General features: G+C 40.6%; 2 protein-coding genes across 2 annotated transcripts in view; one reads left to right on the top strand and one right to left on the bottom strand.

Annotated features, from left to right (window-relative positions):
• Positions 1 to 4,503, top strand: part of TCF7 (transcription factor 7) — a 40,283-nt gene extending 35,780 nt beyond the window's left edge. Inside the window, exon 12 of the mRNA XM_040622446.1 lies at positions 1,581 to 4,503. Coding sequence (XP_040478380.1) covers positions 1,581 to 1,639 — 59 coding nt within the window. The 3' untranslated portion in view covers positions 1,640 to 4,503. The remainder of the gene's footprint in view (positions 1 to 1,580) is intronic.
• Positions 3,707 to 19,531, bottom strand: SKP1 (S-phase kinase associated protein 1). The gene is made up of 6 exons (XM_040622450.1): positions 19,374 to 19,531; positions 16,089 to 16,185; positions 11,086 to 11,159; positions 7,355 to 7,498; positions 5,271 to 5,411; positions 3,707 to 4,594 (listed from the first exon to the last, which is right to left on the bottom strand). Exons 2-6 carry the CDS (start codon positions 16,183 to 16,185, stop codon positions 4,559 to 4,561), a joined length of 492 nt encoding a protein of 163 aa, XP_040478384.1. The 5' UTR covers positions 19,374 to 19,531; the 3' UTR covers positions 3,707 to 4,558.
• Positions 19,532 to 19,767: the final 236 nt, after the last annotated feature.

Here is a 19,767-nt window from a genome sequence, read left to right as displayed (position 1 = left end):
AACCACAGAATGTACCAACTGATACTGTTGTCAGCAGCTCTAGTCTATACGCCTCCCACAAAATGCCTCTCGGAAGTGGCACACAGACCAGATGCAGCCAACGGTGGAAGATGCCACAAGGCAGCAAGTACATCACCTGTGAGTTAGACTATCACTCAAACCCCACACTGGAAATCCATCAAACGAGAACTCCCTGGCCACCTTTATGCCACCATTAAGGTTCACAACCACTGACCTCTCAACAGTAAGGACAGCACTCAGTCTATCCTGCTTAGGTGTCCAAAAGGCTCAATGTTGCACCATGGGATATGCTCTAAACTTCTCACATCCTTCGTCTTGATATGCACATCCAGTTCTCTTACTCATTCGGCCTTTCAGAAAGTGATTTTTAACAAGCGTAAACAAAGGCATCGAGTAGGACTCCAACTACAAAACCCCCATCACAATCCTTTAGTACAATACTAAAAAAATGTTTTAGTTCAACCACCCGAGAACTGCACTGCCTAACATGGGTCTGATCAACACTCTTCCTGGACGGTCATCAAAATTCTATCACTAATCCACCACAATGTCTCTTTCCAGCCTATATTCTCCAGCAGACCCGACACCCAACGCTCTGCTAAGACTGAGCACTACTTTCCCCCTCACTTGGCATCCCTCCATCCCCAACTAAAACCACCAAATCAGTTTCTTCTCATAGAAGAAACTTAGACCCTTCTAGCCCTAGAACCCCCATTTGCCCATTAATCTTGTTCTGTCCAGGAACATTTTTATTACAGTTCCTCATCCCCTCCTGGCAGTATTTATGCTTTGCCTCATTAGCTGCACCAGAATCTCCCAAGAGGGAAACCATGTCTTACACTTCCTACAAAGGAGAAGCCAGGAGCTACGCTTCAGAGATTCGGCCATTATATACTTTCCCTTTACTAGCAATCTTTTCCCTTATTCTCTTCTGTACTAGCTAGAAATCAGTTTTCACACAAACTAGATAACTGAAGATTATTCATCTTTTTAAAGCTCAAGCAACTTCACAGGAAGAGCATTTGTTTGATTCTTTCCCATTTAAATATATAGGGAGATTTAGAAAAAAGAAAGATCTGAAACATCTTCAAATGAGAAGTGGTGGCAGAAGTTAAGCTTCAAGAGATAACAGCTTCTTGGGCCATGGATAGAGTGAATAATGCTCAGATTAAGAGGTCTGCTGCTCTCCATTCTTAACTTGTGGAAGTTACTTCCTATCCCTGTATATATCAACCTACTAAGAGTCTAGGCAACCTACCTAATTTCTTAATTTCCTTTGGATCAGCAAACTATAGAATTGGCCAATTTTTAAGTAAACTAAGAGATCAGGGCGCCTGGGTGGCTTAAGTCGGTTAAGTGCCTTCAGCTCAGAGTCCTGGGATCGAGTCCCTGAGCTCCCTGCTCGGCCCCTCACCCCTCTCTCATGTTCTCTCTCCCGCAGATAAATGGGTAAAATCTTAAAAAGAAAAAAAAAAAGTAAACTAAGAGATCATGTGCTTTGGAGTATCTGCCTGCCCTGAGCCACATGCTCATAGTGACTTACTTTCCTCCTTCTCCAGTTAGTTCCAGTCTAAACTCAGCACTACCATTACTTCATGATCCTGGGGCGCAGTCCTAACAATCTACCACATTACAAAGAAGTTCTTATTTAATTCCAGCAGCTGGTATGGTCCAACAGGTGCAGAATCGACAAATCACAGCTGCAATACTTCTCAGGAATCTTTACCTTATTGGAATGACTTTGTGGATCTTTGGAAAAATATAAAAATTGCAAAGCAATACCTACCTTGTGTATTAAAGTTAGATTTATGAAGGCAATCTAATAAAATATAAAATAACACTTCAAATGACATCACTTGCTTCTATAATGTAAGAATTATCAGAATCTGAGGGGGCACGACAATGCCAGGGAAAAAGGAATAAGCTAATATTCAGAAGGAGTTTGGTTTATTCTCAATCATAAGTGACACAGTCAATGAAAAGCTGAGAAGCCAAAGAACTGTCACACAGGAGTCTTCATTACCAACAGCACCACTTTGCACATAGCTACCAATTCCAACTCACCCCAGGCCAGGAAGGCACGAAGAGGCAGAAACAGGAGTCCAGCCTCACAGGATGACTTTGTGCCACAGTATTAGTTTAGAACAGCTGGGAAGTGAGACAGCAGGAGACAGTGTATCTCTGGAGAGAGGTCTGGCTACTGTGCATAATGGTAAAGAGTCACTCGCTTTCCCTGGGTAAGGTGAGGGCCTAGAAAACTCTTGGTAGACTTAGTAAAGAAATAGTGAGCAATTAGGCAAGAGTGAATAGGGCAGGCAGCATGCGGCCCCCAGCCTGAAGTGCCTCTGAACACCCTTCCTATGACGGATGTGGGCACCTAATGTCCAAAAATGGCCTATTTTCTCTTATATGAGCTGTCACATCTTTATTAAACTTGAGAGTTTATCAGTAGGTTTTGTTTAAAGCCTAGGGCCACAGTCTACAGAAAACCAGTAAGGGAACAAAAATCTTAACTACTATAATGTCTGTCCACTCAGTCTTACCTATTCAAAAAGATCCCAGCGTCCTTTAAGTATGAGTAGTGCCATTATTTAGTTCTGTAATTCCAACAATCCTTGGAGGTTATACACGTTGAAAACTAATAGAGAACTAATAGTAATAGGTTTGTTTCCTGGAAGCCATTACCTCCTTTCCAAACTACACAGGGCACGTGCTAACAATCCTGGACTTTCAGTTCAGAGTTCTATTTTTCATGATCATGCTAGAGATCTTGCTGGGGTGGTTAACTTTTTCAAGAACTGACCATTATGGTGGGAATTAACAGGTGAGACACTCCAGCTAGGATTGAATTCTGCTACCTTCCCAAGTGAACCCAGGACAAATGGAAAACAAGCTCAATTTCTGAGAATAAAGGGAATCAGGGATCCCAAAGTAGTCGTAAGGGTCAGCAAACTTTTTCTGTCAAGGGCCAGAGAGTAACATTTTGGGCTTTTCAGTCAAATACAGTCTCCTGTCGATTTTTTAATAATCCTTTAAAAACATAAAATCATTTTTAACTCAGAGACTGCAAAAACAGGCTGTGGGTTGAATTTCACCCACACATGGGCTGTAGTTTGCAATCTCTGGTACAGACGACAAATAGGAATTCATGTGAGACAGCATACGGGACTTTATTAAATAAGATACAGATTCAGGGCAAATGAGAGGTGAAGTATAAAGGCAAACTACTATCAGTGAATAATCTGAGCCCAAACAGCTGACGGTAAACATGACGAGAACGCAGGAAGACTACATGTGAACACAGACGATGCTAAACGGGAAAGCAAGAAAAAAGGGGAGCACAAGGAGGAAAGAAAACGAGGTAACAATTTGTGAGCCATCTCAAGCACCAAGAAAACTCCATTCTACTGTAGGGCAGAGACTGGAAACAAAGGCAGTGCAGTTCTATGCGGCCACGTATACCAAGTAAGAACTGAAGCATTGGCTCCAGTGAACCAGATCATGACAATCAGAAGAGACGCAAGTCTATCAGAACCCAACTGTTAGGTCAGCGGCCTCCAGCGAGCTAGGACATGAACTTCCTGCAAACCGTCTCCAGCTACACAACCATACATATACTTAACTCCTTTAATAATAAGTGAAGAGACACGGTTAAGTACACAAAAGCAAACCATTTATCACCTACTACGTAACTTACTTTTTATTGAAAGTATCTTGCATTCATGATGGATGCTTCTAGGTTTTGCCAGACATTTTAACGTTAAAGGTTAAATTATTTTTTACATGCAAGTAGTGTGAAGTTTCTCCCACATGGGATCACTGATTATAAAAAGATGACATACCACATTGGGTTATTTGTCTTTTTTAATCGAAAAGCTAACAGACTGGCTAATTATAGCCCCCAAACCACAAACTGAGTAGTAACTGAGTCTCTAGCCAACATACTCAAAGCTGAGGATTAAAAATGCAAAAACAAGTCCTTAGATCCAATTAAGGGAGCCCTGCTACATACAGGCTAATCAATACCAGTGGTACTCCTTGACTCCAGGAAGCTGGAAGACATCCTAATTACCCCATTCAAAACATTTACCTCAAGTAGCCTTTTTCCAGTTTCCAACTCATGAATAAAGATAATACATTGTTAATTCTATTTCAGAAAACTTTTTTCAACTTGTTTTATTTACAATGCCAACTTTTAAAAGGTCATTAAACTAAAGTTAACTAGACGATAAACCAGGCAGAAATTGCTTTACAAAGAGAGGGAAAGCCCAAAATGCCACCTTCTACAGAGAACCCACAGTTCAGGTTTATTTAGAGCAAAGAAAAAAGAAAGTTTTGATCATACTAGAAGAAACTCAGCCATAAGTCTGGAATCTGTACTCAAACTACACATGCAAGGAGGACAATATTCTGCTTAAACAACTGATTTGCTGCTGCCATTTGTCTACTGTTTGTCTAATATTAACAATTATAAACAGAGCAGTGCAACTAGTATTTGGAACAATCCTTACAGTGTTACAGTGTCAGGCATAACATTTCACTTCTCTTCACACCACTGGTTCTCTTTGCGTACCTAGAAGAAACAGATATAAGGAAGTACCTTAAGCAGTCTTTCTTAAGACTACTACCTAAAGATTAACAGCTTGTGAGGAGGGTCACAAAGGGACAGACGGAAATCTAGAAAAATACCCGGTTACGAGTACACTTCCTTACCCTTCTTCGCCTCCCTAGGTTTTTTTTCTGCCCTGCTGAAATTATCAAAAGAGCAAAGGCAACGGGCAATTAAAGTTTCAGTCACCAGAACTGACAGCAAATTCAAATACTTCATTCACACTGTTTCAGTTTGTAGCTGTGTCAACACTGTGATCTATTCATTCATTTCTTCCACCGGTCACTAAATTCCTGTCAAGTATTCTGCCAGAACACCCACAGGGGTTGCTTTTCTGAAGTCAGATATTTATGGCTTATGTCTAAGGTCCCAGGTGCCCGAACCAGTAACTGAAGGAGTAAATATCCAAGAGTACTTATGGTTGAAAACTAGTTGCTCTTATGCTTACACAAGAGCAGTAGCGTGCAAGTGTTTAGACTCACACACCAGTTTTTCAACTGAGTATTTTTACGGCACAGAAAGTACCTGTTATCATCCTCCAAGTCAAGTCTCCTTGATAGAGACACATCTTCTCCAGGCATGTTTTGAGTTTTACTTTTTTAAAAAGCATGTAATCAGGTACAAGCTGTGAGCAACCTACCTGGGCTTCCTCTTCTTCAGTAAAGTCATTTTTGATATTGAAGGTCTTACGGATCTCCTCAGGAGTTTTCCCCTTGATCATATTGGCAACAGTCTTGCATGTAACATCAAGTAAACCTTTGATGTCTAAGTAGTTTGCAGCCTGGAAAGTGATTGTTTTCATTAAAGTATATGTGATGTTTTACACTAAATCCAAAGTTAGTGACTGTAAATCCATACCTAATTAAGCTAAAAATGCTAATTTCGTGAAATTAAAGGGAAAAGCAGATTCCTTTGTGAAATATTTTCACACATCCCCTTCACTACACCTTCTGTAATATGGAGTCCTGCTGCTGCCTCCAGCAAACCACACCACCTCAAATGCTAAAGAATGGCCACTGCTTCAGGGTTTGTGTATGTGTGTGCTCATGGGCACATAAGCACCACATGGCAAGTCTTAACAAAAATATTTAAAGAGGCAGAAGCAGTAACCGTGTTGCATTTTACTGATCTTCTCAAAGAATAAGCTTTTGGATTCTTTGGTTTTCTCTACTGTTTTCTGTTATAGAGATTTCTGCTCTTACCTTCAACATTTCCTTTCTTTGGGTTTAACTTCATCTTTGACTAGTTTACGGTAAAAGCTTAGATCGCTGATTTGAGATTCTTCTTTTCCAATATAGGTGCATTAGCGCTACCAACTTCCCTCGAATTACTGCTTCAGCTACATCTCACTCATTCTCATATGCTGGGTTTTATTTCCACTGGATCAAAATACTTTCTGGCATAAAATTTCTAATTCTCTTTCCAATTTTTCTTTTAATTTCTTCTTTGACTCATGGGTTACTGAGAAGTTACTTAAGTTTTTCCAGATAGCTTTTGCTGACTTCTAATTTCACTGTGATCAGAAAACACACAGTGTGTGTGCCTTGAATCCTTTCAAATTTGAGACTTGTTTTTTACCTTGAACATGTTGACCAACTAATAGTACACACTTGAAAATGTATTCTGCTGTCATGAGATTTCACGGTCTCTAAATGTCTATCAGAACAAGTCTGTCAATAGTGTTATTCAAATCTTCTACATCCTTACTCATTCTACTTGTTCGATCAATTAAGGAGAGACAGCAGACAGTGGATTTGTCTATTTATCCTTTGAGTTCTATTAGTTTTTTTTCACTTTTTGGAAATTCTTTTAGACATATAAACATTCAGGACTGTAATGTCCTCTTAATAATGGACTGATCCCTTTATCATTATGCAATGACCCTCTTTAATCCTGGTGATATTGTTTGCTCTGAAATCTACTTTAAAATGGTCACTGTAGGGGCGCCTGGGTGGCACAGCGGTTAAGCGCCTGCCTTCGGCTCAGGGCGTGATCCCGGCGTTATGGGATCGAGCCCCACGTCGGGCTCCTCCACTGGGAGCCTGCTTCTTCCTCTCCCACTCCCCCTGCTTGTGTTCCCTCTCTCGTGGGCTGTCTCTATCTCTGTCAAATAAATAAATAAAATCTTTAAAAAATAAAAGAAATAAAAATAATAAAAATAAAATAAAATAAAATGGTCACTGTAGGGGTTGCTGGGTGGCTCAGTCGTTAAGCGTCTGCCTTCGGCTCAGGGCGTGATCCCGGCGTTATGGGATCGAGCCCCACATCAGGCTCCTCCGCTATGAGCCTGCTTCTTCCTCTCCCACTCCCCCTGCTTGTGTTCCCTCTCTCGCTGGCTGTCTCTATCTCTGTCAAATGAATAAATAAAATCTTAAAAAAAATAAAAATAAAAAAATAAAATAAAAATAAAATAGTCACTGCAGTTTTCTTTTGATTACTATTAGCATAATTTAATCTTCTTCCACCCTCTAAATCTAAGTGTGTCTTTGAAGCGGGTGTTTTGGAGACAGCATTTTTTTTAATCCGATGTGACAATCTGTACCCTTTAATTGTTGTACTTAGACCATTTGCATTTAACGTGATTGTTAATATGTGGATTTAAATATACCATTGCATTTGAGTTTAGAGAGAATTAAAATTCAGTAACAATGAATTTAACAAACTTTTTTACAGGTGCTAAAGGCTCTGAACTAGAGATATCTTAAAAAATGCATTAAATCATACCAGAATAAGTTCAAAAAGTGTTCCTTGGTCAACTTTCAGGAATTCTTGGTCCCAAACAGGGATATCATCTGTCCGCTTTTCTTTGTTCTCATCATCCTCGGGAGGAGGGGGGTCATCCTTGTGGTGGGTGCACCACTGAATGACCTGTAACAAAGAAAGTACATTCCTTTGTGGTATTACAGCACAAGGTACTCATTCTACTACTGGGGCAAGGTTATTCCTACACTGGGCTAAGAACTAGCTAGAAGCTGACTTGAGTAAACAAATTATTGGCCGAGCTTGAAAAGCAAAACTGAAGCTTGAGAAATCTTCACAACCCTACAGGTTAGAAGATCTTAGAGAACAGCAAACCATGCAGATAGATTACTATTTTGACCACATTAAAAAAGCTCCTGCGCAAAAAAGATACATGAAGTCAGCAGGATACTGAGTGGAAAATCTGTGCACCATGAACAAGCAGCAATGGGTTACCCTCTAGAATATAAATCTTAAAAATCACTGCAAAGTGGGGCGCCAGGCTGGCTCAGTCAGTAAAGCATGTGACTCTCGATCTCAGGATTGTGAGTTTGAGCCCCACGCTGGGCGCAGAGCTTACTTTAAAAAGAAAAAGAAAATCACTACAAAGAAACGGGCTACAGGGACACCTGGGTGGCTCAGTAGTTAAGCGTCTGCCTTCAGCTCAAGTCATGACCTTGGGGTCCTGGGGTTGAGCCCCTCATCGGGCTCCCTGCCAAGTGGGGAGTCTGCCCCTCCCCGCATTTCTGCTCTCTCAAATACATAAAAAAAATCTTAAAAAAGAGGGGTGCCTGCGTGGCTCAGTCGGTTAAGCATCTGCCTTCGGCTCAGGTCATGATCCCAGGGTTCTGGGATCGAGCCCCGCATCGGGCTCCCTGCTCAGTGGGAAGCCTGCTTCTCTCTCCCAGTCCCCCTCCTTGTGTTCCCTCTCTCGCTGCCTCTCTCTCTGTCAAATAAATAAAGTCTTTAAAAAAAAAAAAAAAGGAAAGAAAAAAAAGAAACAGGCTACAGATATGAACAGGCTATTCACAAAGGAAATCTGAATATTCAAAGAGGAGAAAATGTTCAGTCTCATTAAATACAAAAATCAACACTCCAGTCAGGTCCTACGTTAGAATGACCCCCCCCCCCAAAAAAATCAAGATTTTGATAATCATCACTGGCAACACTGTAAGGATAACATGAACTCTTATACTGGAGAGTGTGAACTGGTATAACCCCTTTGAAAAGTAATTTAGCAACTACCTAGGGACAATGAGGATGTGCATACATTATCACCAAGCAATTCTAAATAACATGAGACTACTGAATGTAAGAACAAAGCAAGAAAAGCTGAAATGTTCCCTTCGTAGGGGAATAAACATATATCAAGTTTCAGGAAGCAGGTTAGACCACATGTACCATCATAAAGACCAAAATCAACACTTCAAGTGTTACAAGTTGTAGAATCTAAGTGGTAGGTAAATGTAATATCACTTTTCTGTCTGATTAAATTTTGTTCATAGTATATAATGCTGGACAAATAAAAAATGCTGGAAAAAATGGCAGAGCTGAGAAATGATACTGTCAGGAGATAAAAAAGGAAAGAACTATTTCTAGAAGGAAAAGCCAAGCTAGGAGTTTTCATGAAATAAACAATATCTTTTTAAGAAGTATTCCAGTTGTATAAGAAAAAAACAGCAATTAGCATTTGTTTATGTAGGCATTAAAAAAAAACCTCTTAAGAGTAAGAAACTAATGTTGATTATTATTACTTGAGGAGTTTCAGGTCAGAGAGAGACAAGGATGGGAGATTTTACTGTGTACTTTTACAGTTTTTGGACCATGCCATTGTTCAGTGCATAAGTTTAAATATGCCTAAGACTTGGAATGCAAACAGATTGAAAAAAACCTTACTCTCAGAAGTGGCCCTGTGTCACCCAGCCCACAACTCTGAGCTTCTGTACTAACTCCTTGCTTGTTCACTATGCTTTAGTCACCACACCTGCCTCCCCACCTTTCCTCAAAAGGTAGAGCATGCTCTTGTTTTAGGGTCACTGCACTTGCTCCCAGTGCCCACATTTCTCTTCCCCCACCTATTCATGTCTTTGTTTAAAGATCAACTTCTCAGTAAGGCATTTCCTGACCACTCTTATTTTAAAAATAGCTAACTCTCCACCAATCCACTTATACTCCATAGCTTTTCCATCTGACCTATTTCTCACATTGTATGTTTCCCCCACACCTTTAGAATGTTAATTCCCTAAGGGCAGAGATTGGTTCACTGCAGAGACTGTCTCTGGTTCACTGCTATACCTCTAGCACCTAAAAAATATCTGGCATTTGAACGAGCGCAAAGTCCTTTTAAATACACTTTACATTAGTATAAAATACAATGTTAATTGCAAGACAATACCCAGAAGATCGAACTAGATAAAATATAAAGCTTCAAAACCATAAAATACTATAAACTGACATAAGACAATGCAAAGTGATAGAATGCTATATAAACTCCTATAAAAAGCCCACTAGACCACAAAATGGATGAATCTTGAAAACATTACACAAAGTGAAATAAGCCAGAAACAAAGAGACAAATATTATATAATCCCACTTATAGGAGGTACCCACAACAGTCCCAATTCATAGAGACAGAAAACAGAATAGTGGTTACAAGAGGCTGGACGCAGGAGTATTGAGTTATTGTTTAAAGGGTATTGAGTTTCAGTTTGCAATGATGAAAAATTTCTGGAGATGGTGAGTTGCGGTAATTGCACAGTGGTGCAAATGTACTCAATGCCACTAAACTGTCCACAGAAAAAAGTTAAAAATGGTAATTTTTATGTTATGTATAACAATTTTTCAAAAGCCCATTAGAAAGACGTGCAAAGAAAAACAAAGCAGAAAATATAAATGGCCAATAATACATGTAAAAAATGTTCAGGCTTAGAGAATCACTTTTTACCCAGTCTAGGGCAATTAAAAGAACTGGTAATAGCCAATTATGACAAGATATGGAAAAATATGCAGCACAGCTGCATCTCACACCAGGGTCAAGAGAAAGCAGAAGATGAAACTGCATATGGCTAATGACTTTTGAAAACCTCTGAGAAAGGGGCCAAATGGAACCAACCATTCCCATCTCTAAGCCTAGCGAACAGAGTTCCTCTGCCTTGTAAAAACGGTGTTGTTTCTCCAAATGAGCATCCAGTTAAATAGCTGGCTCTGTTAAGGAGCCATGTGCCCTGAAACAATAAAATTCTATTCAATGTCAAGAGCCTTTTACACTTAAACACAAGGTAAGGTGATCAACAGTGGGGGTACATTTGTTCCCAAGCTCCCTCTGAGGCATAGCTATTCAGTGGACGAAAAAAATTTTCCTTTTTGCTAAGCACGTACTGTTATATTTCAGTAATTTAAATGTGTTAATCAAAAAAGACTACACGACTCGGGGTGACTGGATGGCTCAGTCGGTTTAAGTGTCCGACTCTTGATCTCAGCTCAGGTCTTGATGTCAGGGTGGTGAGTTCAAGCCCCACACTGGGCTCTGCACTGGGCATGGAGCCTACTCACACACAAAAAAGACTACACAACTCAAATATTCACAGTACCTGGTTAAACAAATACAATAGACATTTAGAGTCATAATCTATGTAACAGTAGCAGTATAGGAAGACCACCAAGATGTTAAATGACAAAGAAAAGTACATCTTCAAGTACATAGTTTGTTACCTTACCTTTTTTAATATTGCTGCATTAACATTTGGTAGAGGAACTGGGTCATCATCTCCTTCATCATCCATTCCCAAATCTAAGAAAACCAGAAGAGAACTGTTATTTCTTAATTCTATTATAACATTTACACCAACCAGACATCTCGAACAAGTAGAACTTGCAAGACATTGTTTAAAAGACCATGAAAAGTACTTAAAATCGTTCTCTTATGAGCATTTAAAATTAGCAGTTACTAACAAGAGGTCCATAAACCACCCAAAACTATATAAAGTTGTATGAGTAGACAAATACAGGAATATTACATAAACAGAATCCTTAAGAGGAAGAAAAGTAACTTAATAACAAGGGGGACTGAGATGACTGGAAAGCCATGGGAGGGGAAATCAAAGCCAGACCCTTATCCTTACTTTTTATACCAAACTCTCTAGATGGGCAGCATTTAGAAAAACAGAATAAAAAGTATTTCAAGTAACAGAATCTCAACCTAATAAAATCCGAAGTCCAAAAATGTATATATATACACACAACAAATCATGCAGCCACTGACAAAAATAAGGCAGGCAGCTCCATACATACTGGGTATGATTTCAGGATTTAAGTTTTTAAAAGTCAGGTAAAAGAAAATGTTACCTGAATAAAAATGGGTATACCCTTATATATTTATTTAATTTTATTTTTTAAAAAGATTTATTTATTTGACAGAGAGAGAGAAAGAGCACAACACAAGCAGGGAGAGTGGGAGAGGGAGAAGCAGACTCCGGCTGAGCAGGGAGCTGAACATGGGGCTCGATCCCAGGACTCCGGGATCATGACCTGAGGCGAAGGCCGACGCTTAACCAACTGAGCCACCCAGGTGCCCCTACACTTATATATTTAGATTGAAAATATCTCCAGAAGGATACATAAGGAATTGTTAACAATATTATGTGTAGGGAAGTTAACAACAACGTGGGCTGAGAGACTCAATTTCAGTGTATACCTGTTATCAACACATACATATTACCTATAATTTTAAATCTACAGGTTACCCTGGTAAAAAGCCTAATTTTCAAATTCTCAAAGTGACCGGTTAAGTCCAAAGAAAAAACTTAAAATTAAAATCCTTGTTACTTAAGGATTCTAAATAAGAGTATTTTTCATGCCAAATGGGTCTGTCCTTCAGTTTCTACAGGACTTAAGAAAGAGCTGCCAAAAGTTAATAGTTAGCAAGTACCAATATTAGAGGCCAAAAGTTACTTCAGCTCTATATTGGTTTTAGCTGAGTATCAGTTATGCTGACATGGCCAGTGTTAAGTCAAACCATTTGAGTTCCTGGTACGTAACAGGTGTCCTAGGGTAGTGGAGAGTCAGCAATGAATACCGGAGGATAGAAAAGAATTGTTGGAACTTTAGATAGAACTGCTCAACATGTCTCACTGACAAGATGACATTGTAGTAAAATCCTAAAGGAGAAAGAACACCTAAGCAGTGGAAATGACGAATGCAAAGGCCTTCTGACAGGACAGTCTTGCATGTTCTAATAACACTAAAGCAATCTAGTGTTACTTGAGCATGGTTAGCAAGGATGAAAGGAAGTAGATGAGACCAGTGACAGGGGACCTGACGGTAATAGGGTTCAAACATTTTTGGCTACTGTATTGGGAAGAGATGGTAGAGAGCAGCAGAGAAAAGAAGGAAATCAACTATCAGGCTGGCAATAATCCAAGCACAAGATGGTAGCTTATCCAGGTTTACAGCTATGGAAGACGAAATGATCCAATTCTGGATGCATTTTGATGGTAGAGGCAAAAAGATTTGCCAAAAGATGGCAAGTACAATGTGAGTCAGGGAAGACTAAGGTTTACGACATGAGGAACTGGATGGATGAAACTGCCACTGGAGTTGCCATTAACTGATACGGGGAAAGCTGTCAGAGAACTGTTATTTTGAAGAGCTGGGAATTAAGAGCTCTAGTTTCCTAATATCCTATTAGGTATGCAAGGGTACACCAAGCAGTTACATACCACCGGAGTGGTCAATATTAGAGTAGATTCAAAAAGTATCTTATTTTCCTGTAGAGATGGATCACTCATTTCCCCTCCTCCTTTCTACCAATGTTGTTCCCTTATCCCATCTCAACCTAGAGTAAAAACTATAAAACTGACTGTATCAATTTGGACTAAGCCACTTTTGCTTTTCCTGTACTAGTATGAAGTATTCTTAATCAGAGTGCAGAAAAAGAAGTTATACTATATAAAATACTTGTGTTTGGGGAATAGTACAGGAAACAGAATACAGAAGACCAACTGGTTTAGATCCAAACATTATTTGGAAGAAGGCTCAAGTCGTATTAAAAATAAGGGCCTTACAATTGTAAAGGATCACTTCTCTAGCATTTAAACTAAGGATGTACAATGTCTTTTCTACTTTTAGACTGAATGCACTGGTATCAACAGTCATTCCTTTAAGCTATTTAGTTTCAAGGACTTCTGAAAGACAACTGTATCCTGATACCACATCCTGGACCTGCACAAATCAGTCAACCTACATGTACACATGCCAAGATTTTCACTTCTGATTATCCTGTGATTAGGTTTTATTTTTGTTTTCTAAGTCACAAAAAAACCATAATCCGAGTTACTGCAGATGCAAAACAAGAAAAGCATAAGTTGCCAAATTCAACAGACTCCAATCTTGAACAGGCTAGAATTCTATATAAACCACTGGTACTTAAAGCCATTCACCTTTGATGCCCAAAGGCTATGGAAGAAAAGAATCATTTAACTGTTGCTATCACTCCACTTGCTTCAGTGATCAGAGGAGTCGTGGGAAACCTTCAAGGAGCCCTATGTTCTTACATTGGCAAATGCTTCTTTGAGCAGCAAAGGACAGATTAGTGTGCCAGACACCAACTACAATGAAATAAAGAACACGTTCATTGCCAAAGCAAGTATTCAGGCAGTAATTTGGTATCAGTTTCTACATCTTCTAGATAAAGCCTTACTCTCCTGCCTTTAGGGACACTTGGATTGCTTTCACACTCTTTATTAGTGACCATACCATAGTTCTTCATTCAACAGGTACTTGGTGAACAGTGACTGTGGGATGTACCAAGGGGTTTACAACTTAATAGAAGTGATCTATTTATTTAAGTTACCAGGATACAGGACTGTAAGTGCCACATGATTGGTACTAATTACCAAAAAAGAGTTACAAGTTCAGCTTTTATCAGCAAACAGAAGTCACCAGCTTAGAAAATAGAAGACACACCCTCTGCAATTTAGCTTTTGCCTCTACCACACCTAATAAATGCAGTTAAGAAATCCTCTTACTATGAAATTCCAAATGACCAGGGTACAGTATATGAATGTGATAATCATTCTGGTCACCTCAAAATGCCTCCTTCTTCCCCTGGCTTCCACAAATCTTACTTCACTGATTCTCCACTTCTGACTTCTACTCGCATACCACCACCTGCCTCCCATTCCAATACAGCGGACTGCCAACCTCATTTACTCCCATAGATAAATACTCCTTTAATCCACCACACAAAGTCTGTATCTCCAGCAGTCCATAGCTCAGAGGCCAAGATCCACATACTCAACTGCCTAGTAGATTGTTACAAAAATCTTCTGGGGTGGGTGTGGGGGGGGAATCAAACATACCTAACATGGTCATCTTGAAGTCATTTTCTTTCCATTTCTCTCAAACCCATTCTTCAGTTCTACCAATTACAGTATCACGATCTCATTCCATACCAATAAACCCCAACTAAAAACCTCACTCTACTTTTCTCTAACACATCTTGCCTACTTTACCTCAGAATAATCTCCCAAAACATTCTAATTTTACTAGATTTGAAATTATCACCTATTACTACCCACTGTAGTCTCTCCATAATCTTGAAAAATAACATCAGCCAAGACGTTTCCCCAGCACCACTTGGCACACTATACTAACACACTAATTATACCATGTGATAGTCTATCTTGTTTGGTGTCTTTCTCCCTTCCTAGTTTTTTTTTTTTTTTTTTTAAGATTTTTATTTATTTGACAGAGAGACAACACAGGCAGGGGGAGTGGAAGAGGAAGAAGCAGGCTCCCAGCGGAGGAGCCTGACGTGGGGCTCGATCCCAGGACTCTGGGATCATGCCCTGAGCAGAAGGCAGACGCTTAACAACTGAGCCACCGAGGCGCCCCTCTCCCTTCCTATTTTATAAATTCTTCAACAGCAAAGACTATTTTTCATTTACCTTCCTTTCACTCCCACAGCTGGTGCCTGGCACATAACTTGTCACTTAAGCTTAAGCTACATAAAAACCTTTGATATCTGAATACTAAAGAACAGTCTTATTACTGTTAATTTTTTTCCACCAATGCTAGAAATTGATTTGTAATGTCTCCATATACTATTAATATCCACTAAGATTAATGGTTAATATTAAGATTGATTTTAACTAAAGTTTCAAAATGTTTCAGGACCGGTTTTCTAACCTTACTTCTTAAATGTGCTGTGTATATGCTTTGCAGCAGTTTCAGAGGAATGACAAAATGGACAAAATGGAAAACTTGTTAAAAAAAAAAAAAGACATCTCAGTTTACCATCTACTCAGCTTACTTCTGTGTTGAAACAAAGTACTGTATTTAGATACCATATAGGAAGGTTATCTCTTTTTCTGAGCCTTTTATTTTTCTCATTAGAAACTGTGAATCCAAATTCACTTCAAACAGAATTGGGCCATTGTCTGATGCTTAGAATTCCCTTCAATATTAGCTTATGGTCTTATCTACATGAAAAAAATCCATTAATTCGGACAGTGCAGAAAGGATGTCCTGTATCAGAAAGATGCAGTTAATTCTTTAATTTAAAAAATGTCAACTTGATCCCTTCATACTCTTGAGCATTTAGTGACAAATTGTGACTTGTATAAATTCAATGTTCACAGGTTATCTCCAACTAAATATTACTTCCTGCTTCCCCTGACCCAGGTTAATAAACTTATATTTAATAAACTAATAAACTTACCTTCCAACATGGTCTTGATAGTCACAGACTGTTTGGCAATTTCAACATCAACTTCAAATATCTCTCCATCGGAACTCTGCAACTTAATTGAAGGCATCTAAAAAAAGGTATTATATTGAATTTGAAATTTAAGAGAGATTAGTTTTATACATTTCATCAACTACAGTCTGTTCTTAGAAGACCTCTAACTTATTACCTATAAAACCCTAAGGCCGTGTAGTATCTATATAACCCTGTAAAACACTGTCATTCACAGGCTAGTACAGAAATGTTGCTATCAATTTTTCCTAAGTATAACTCCGAGGAACACAAGTTTTTAAGGCTTGCCCTACTGAACTTATTACCGGTATAAATTTAAGAGTTACATTCCATATTTTTAACGCAAAATATATTTAAAATAAACTTATTTATTTAGTCTGTGCCTGCATTTTTTTTTTTAACATTTATTTTAAAGAGTGGGAGAGACCACACCTGCGTGTGCGCGTAAGCACGTGGGGGAGGGGCAGAGGTAGAAGAATCTTAAGCTGACTTTGCTAAGCATGGAGCCCCATGTGGGGCTCCATCCCACCATCTTGAGATCATGACTGGAGCCAAAACCAAGAGTCAGAGGCTTAACCGACTGCGTCACCCATGTGCCCCTTTGCCTGCCTTTCTGCTTTCAGTGAATACTGACTACTCTCATCTCAATAGTTAGCTGCCACAATAAACCTCCTGCAAACCAGAGGGCAGTCAGTCCAAAATAAACAAAGCTACCAAGTAAGACACAAATTTTCCAATAGTGAGACTTACCAGTGATCATTTTTGGATCGGTTATGATCCAGAGTGTATGAGAATATTATTTTATATTTCCATCAATGTAAAATATACAAGATAATAATATCTTTAAGGATGAACAAATGTCGATCTAATCTGCTAAACCAAATAAGGTACTTAAATTTAACAGTCCTTTTTATCTTTCATTACTGACTGCCCAGGTGTCCAAGTTTGAGTTCTTCTGCTAAAATCCTCATAGAAATAACCTGTTACTTGCTTCAAAAATGTATTTGTTAACTCATTAATTCTGAGTCATTGGGAAAAAGATACCTCTTAGATAAAAATTAGTTAGGCAATTAACTACAAAGGACTTGAGTTCTAGCAAAAACCGAAGAACATTTCTTTAAAATTAAGAGTTCTAAGCCATCAATTTATCTTCAGATTCTTGAGGGAAGGAGGAAGGGAAGCAATATCTGATTCTAATGATTACTTCATGATCCCTTCAAATAACAAATATAAATTTTAAAGGCCCATGCTTCTCAGGTATTCATAATCCTGCAATGTCACTATTAACTCGAGAGTGTAGACTTTGGCATTTAAAACATTCACTGCACCTATTTTAGGATCAAAGACTTCATTAAATCAGTTAAAATATTCATTCGGCTTTTCTTAGACAATTATCTCCATTCCCCAAATACACTGTTAGACAAAGGATGCAAAAAGGTAAAGCTATATTTTAAAATCAGCCACTGAAATATCCTGCTGTCACGCATCCATGGTTGGAGAGAATCCGATTTCACTTTTCAGTTCACAAATATGTCTGTTCCTCCATGTTACTTAGTGCTTGCCAATAATGCAGTTGTCCTATTCAATGGAGAAGGGCCCAGAGCAGAGGACCTTCCCTGTGACAAGGCAATAACAAAAGGTATCCCCCCCAAAAAATATTTTAACGTGATCTCAATTTTTTTTTTTAAAGATTTTATTTATTTATTCGACAGAGATAGAGACAGCCAGCGAGAGAGGGAACACAAGCAGGGGGAGTGGGAGAGGAAGAAGCAGGCTCATAGTGGAGGAGCCTGATGTGGGGCTCGATCCCACAATGCTGGGATCACGCCCTGAGCCGAAGGCAGACGCTTAACCGCTGTGCCACCCAGGCGCCCCCGTGATCTCAATTTTTAATTACAAAACATTCTATGTTCCTTTTATATTCCATAGTACTGGAATGAACACTACAGAAAAACAAGTCTGGCAATACAGCTGATAAAATTACTATTAAGCAGGAAGACTATTTCCTATTTCTTTCAAATAACTCTTGGTAAATAACCAGATCTGCTTAGTCATAGTCAAATTCCTGTATTAGGTTACTCTTAAGGGAGTTGAGATCTTATTAAATAAGCAGGCAGGGAATGGGTTAATCTGTAATCGAATACACCTTGTGATCCCAAACTTAATACTCAAAGAGAAGTTTTTTTTAATGTCATAGAGCTAGAATTCAGCGCAAAACTGTAATGATGATAATGGACGAGATTCTGACTTGACATGCTTTCAAGACAATTCCCTAAGTTCCTTATCTTGAAAATCAATCACCCTCCATGACTGGCATGAAGTAGATTCTATCAACAACGTAAAGAAAAACCTGTGCTTTCAGTGACCCGAATTCTGATACCTTTTTGAAAGCAGAATGGGCAAGTCTGCATTGCTCTATGACACAGATATATTCTATCATGAGGCTCTGACGAAAAACTCATGACCCCAAAACCCAAACCTGAGATCCTTATCCAGGTGAACCTCTAATTCCTGTAAAACTTAAAGTGTCTGGCTTTGAAAGAGTTGGGCCCCCCTAAAAGTCACACCACTATGATGAGAACATCTGCTATTTCAACAATTGTTTCACCAACTCCAAGGTATGGCAAAATAATGGAGAGAAATAATTCTGAAAGAGCAGGCAGCCTGCTGGGCAAACAGGCGGCCCAAGCACAGTTAGCCAGGACCGGTGACTAGTGACGCCAGATAAAAGGAAGAGAGAGGATGCGAGCGAAAAATCCAGCGCTCCCAGACTCCCACCGCCACGCTCCTTCCGGACACCAAAACAACAAACATGCACACACGCCCACGCTCACGACAGCCTAGGGACCTCCACTGAAAGCCCGCCGCCACCCCCGCCCTGGGTCCCCGAAGCCGACAGGCTCACGGCCAAGGGAGGCTCCGGGCCGCAGCCTGGGCCTTGCAGCCGAGCTCCGCGCAGGCGGACACTCGCCCTGTGCGAGGAAGGACCAATTCCCGGCCCGGCTCGCACCTTCCCCCTCCCGCCCGCCCCGGCACCCACGAGGCGCAGTGAGGACGCGCGGCCAGGTGAGGGACTCGCCGGCACCTCCCGAGAACAGGGTCGGCGACGGGTTCCACTGGGCCTGACGGAGGCCAGGCCCAGGTGCCTCCCACCTCCGGCAGGCCGAAGCCGCAGCCGTGCGGCCCCCCCAGCTCGCCATCCACGAAGCGCCACCGCCCCTTCCCGCTCGGTCGGCGGCTACTCACGGTGCTCGGTCTCAGGCGGACTGCGGGCTCGAGGCTGACAAGAACAGAGCGGCCTCACCGACGAAAGGAGAAAAGCGGAGAACAAGGCCACTACGGCGGCGCGGCGCGGCGTCGGCCTTTATAAGAGCGGGCGCAGGCGCCGAGGACCCCGGGGCCCGTGGCGTCACAGAGCCGGCGGGGCTGGCCGCCGAGATCGCCTGACGCAGGCGGAGGACGGCGGGGCTGACAGGCGGCGGGCGCGGCGGCGCGGGGGCGGGGCTTCGTTCTCCCCCCCGCACCCCCGCAAGCGTGGCTCTCTGTCCTGAAAGCAGGAACGCGGGACGGGCTGGGTTACTCTGCAGCCTGCAAGGGTCCTTCAGGCAGGGACTGGCCTACGCCGAATTAAAGACCCCAG

Source organism: Ursus maritimus, unplaced genomic scaffold (assembly GCF_017311325.1).
Source record: "Ursus maritimus isolate PB19 unplaced genomic scaffold, ASM1731132v1 scaffold_5, whole genome shotgun sequence".
In the NCBI taxonomy this organism is placed as follows: domain Eukaryota; kingdom Metazoa; phylum Chordata; class Mammalia; order Carnivora; family Ursidae; genus Ursus; species Ursus maritimus.
Note: the sequence above shows the minus strand (reverse complement) of the source record. Positions and strands in the feature narration are given on the sequence as shown.

Excerpts from the sequence above, each read along its gene's own strand:
- SKP1 (XM_040622450.1), bottom strand. The coding sequence starts at position 16,185 with ATGCCTTCAATTAAGTTGCAGAGTTCCGATGGAGAGATATTTGAAGTT. Across the intron at positions 7,499-11,085 it reads ATGCAGCAATATTAAAAAAG|GTCATTCAGTGGTGCACCCA; the intron begins GTAAGGTAACAA and ends TCTTTGTTACAG. Across the intron at positions 5,412-7,354 it reads CACTTTTTGAACTTATTCTG|GCTGCAAACTACTTAGACAT; the intron begins GTATGATTTAAT and ends ATCACTTTCCAG.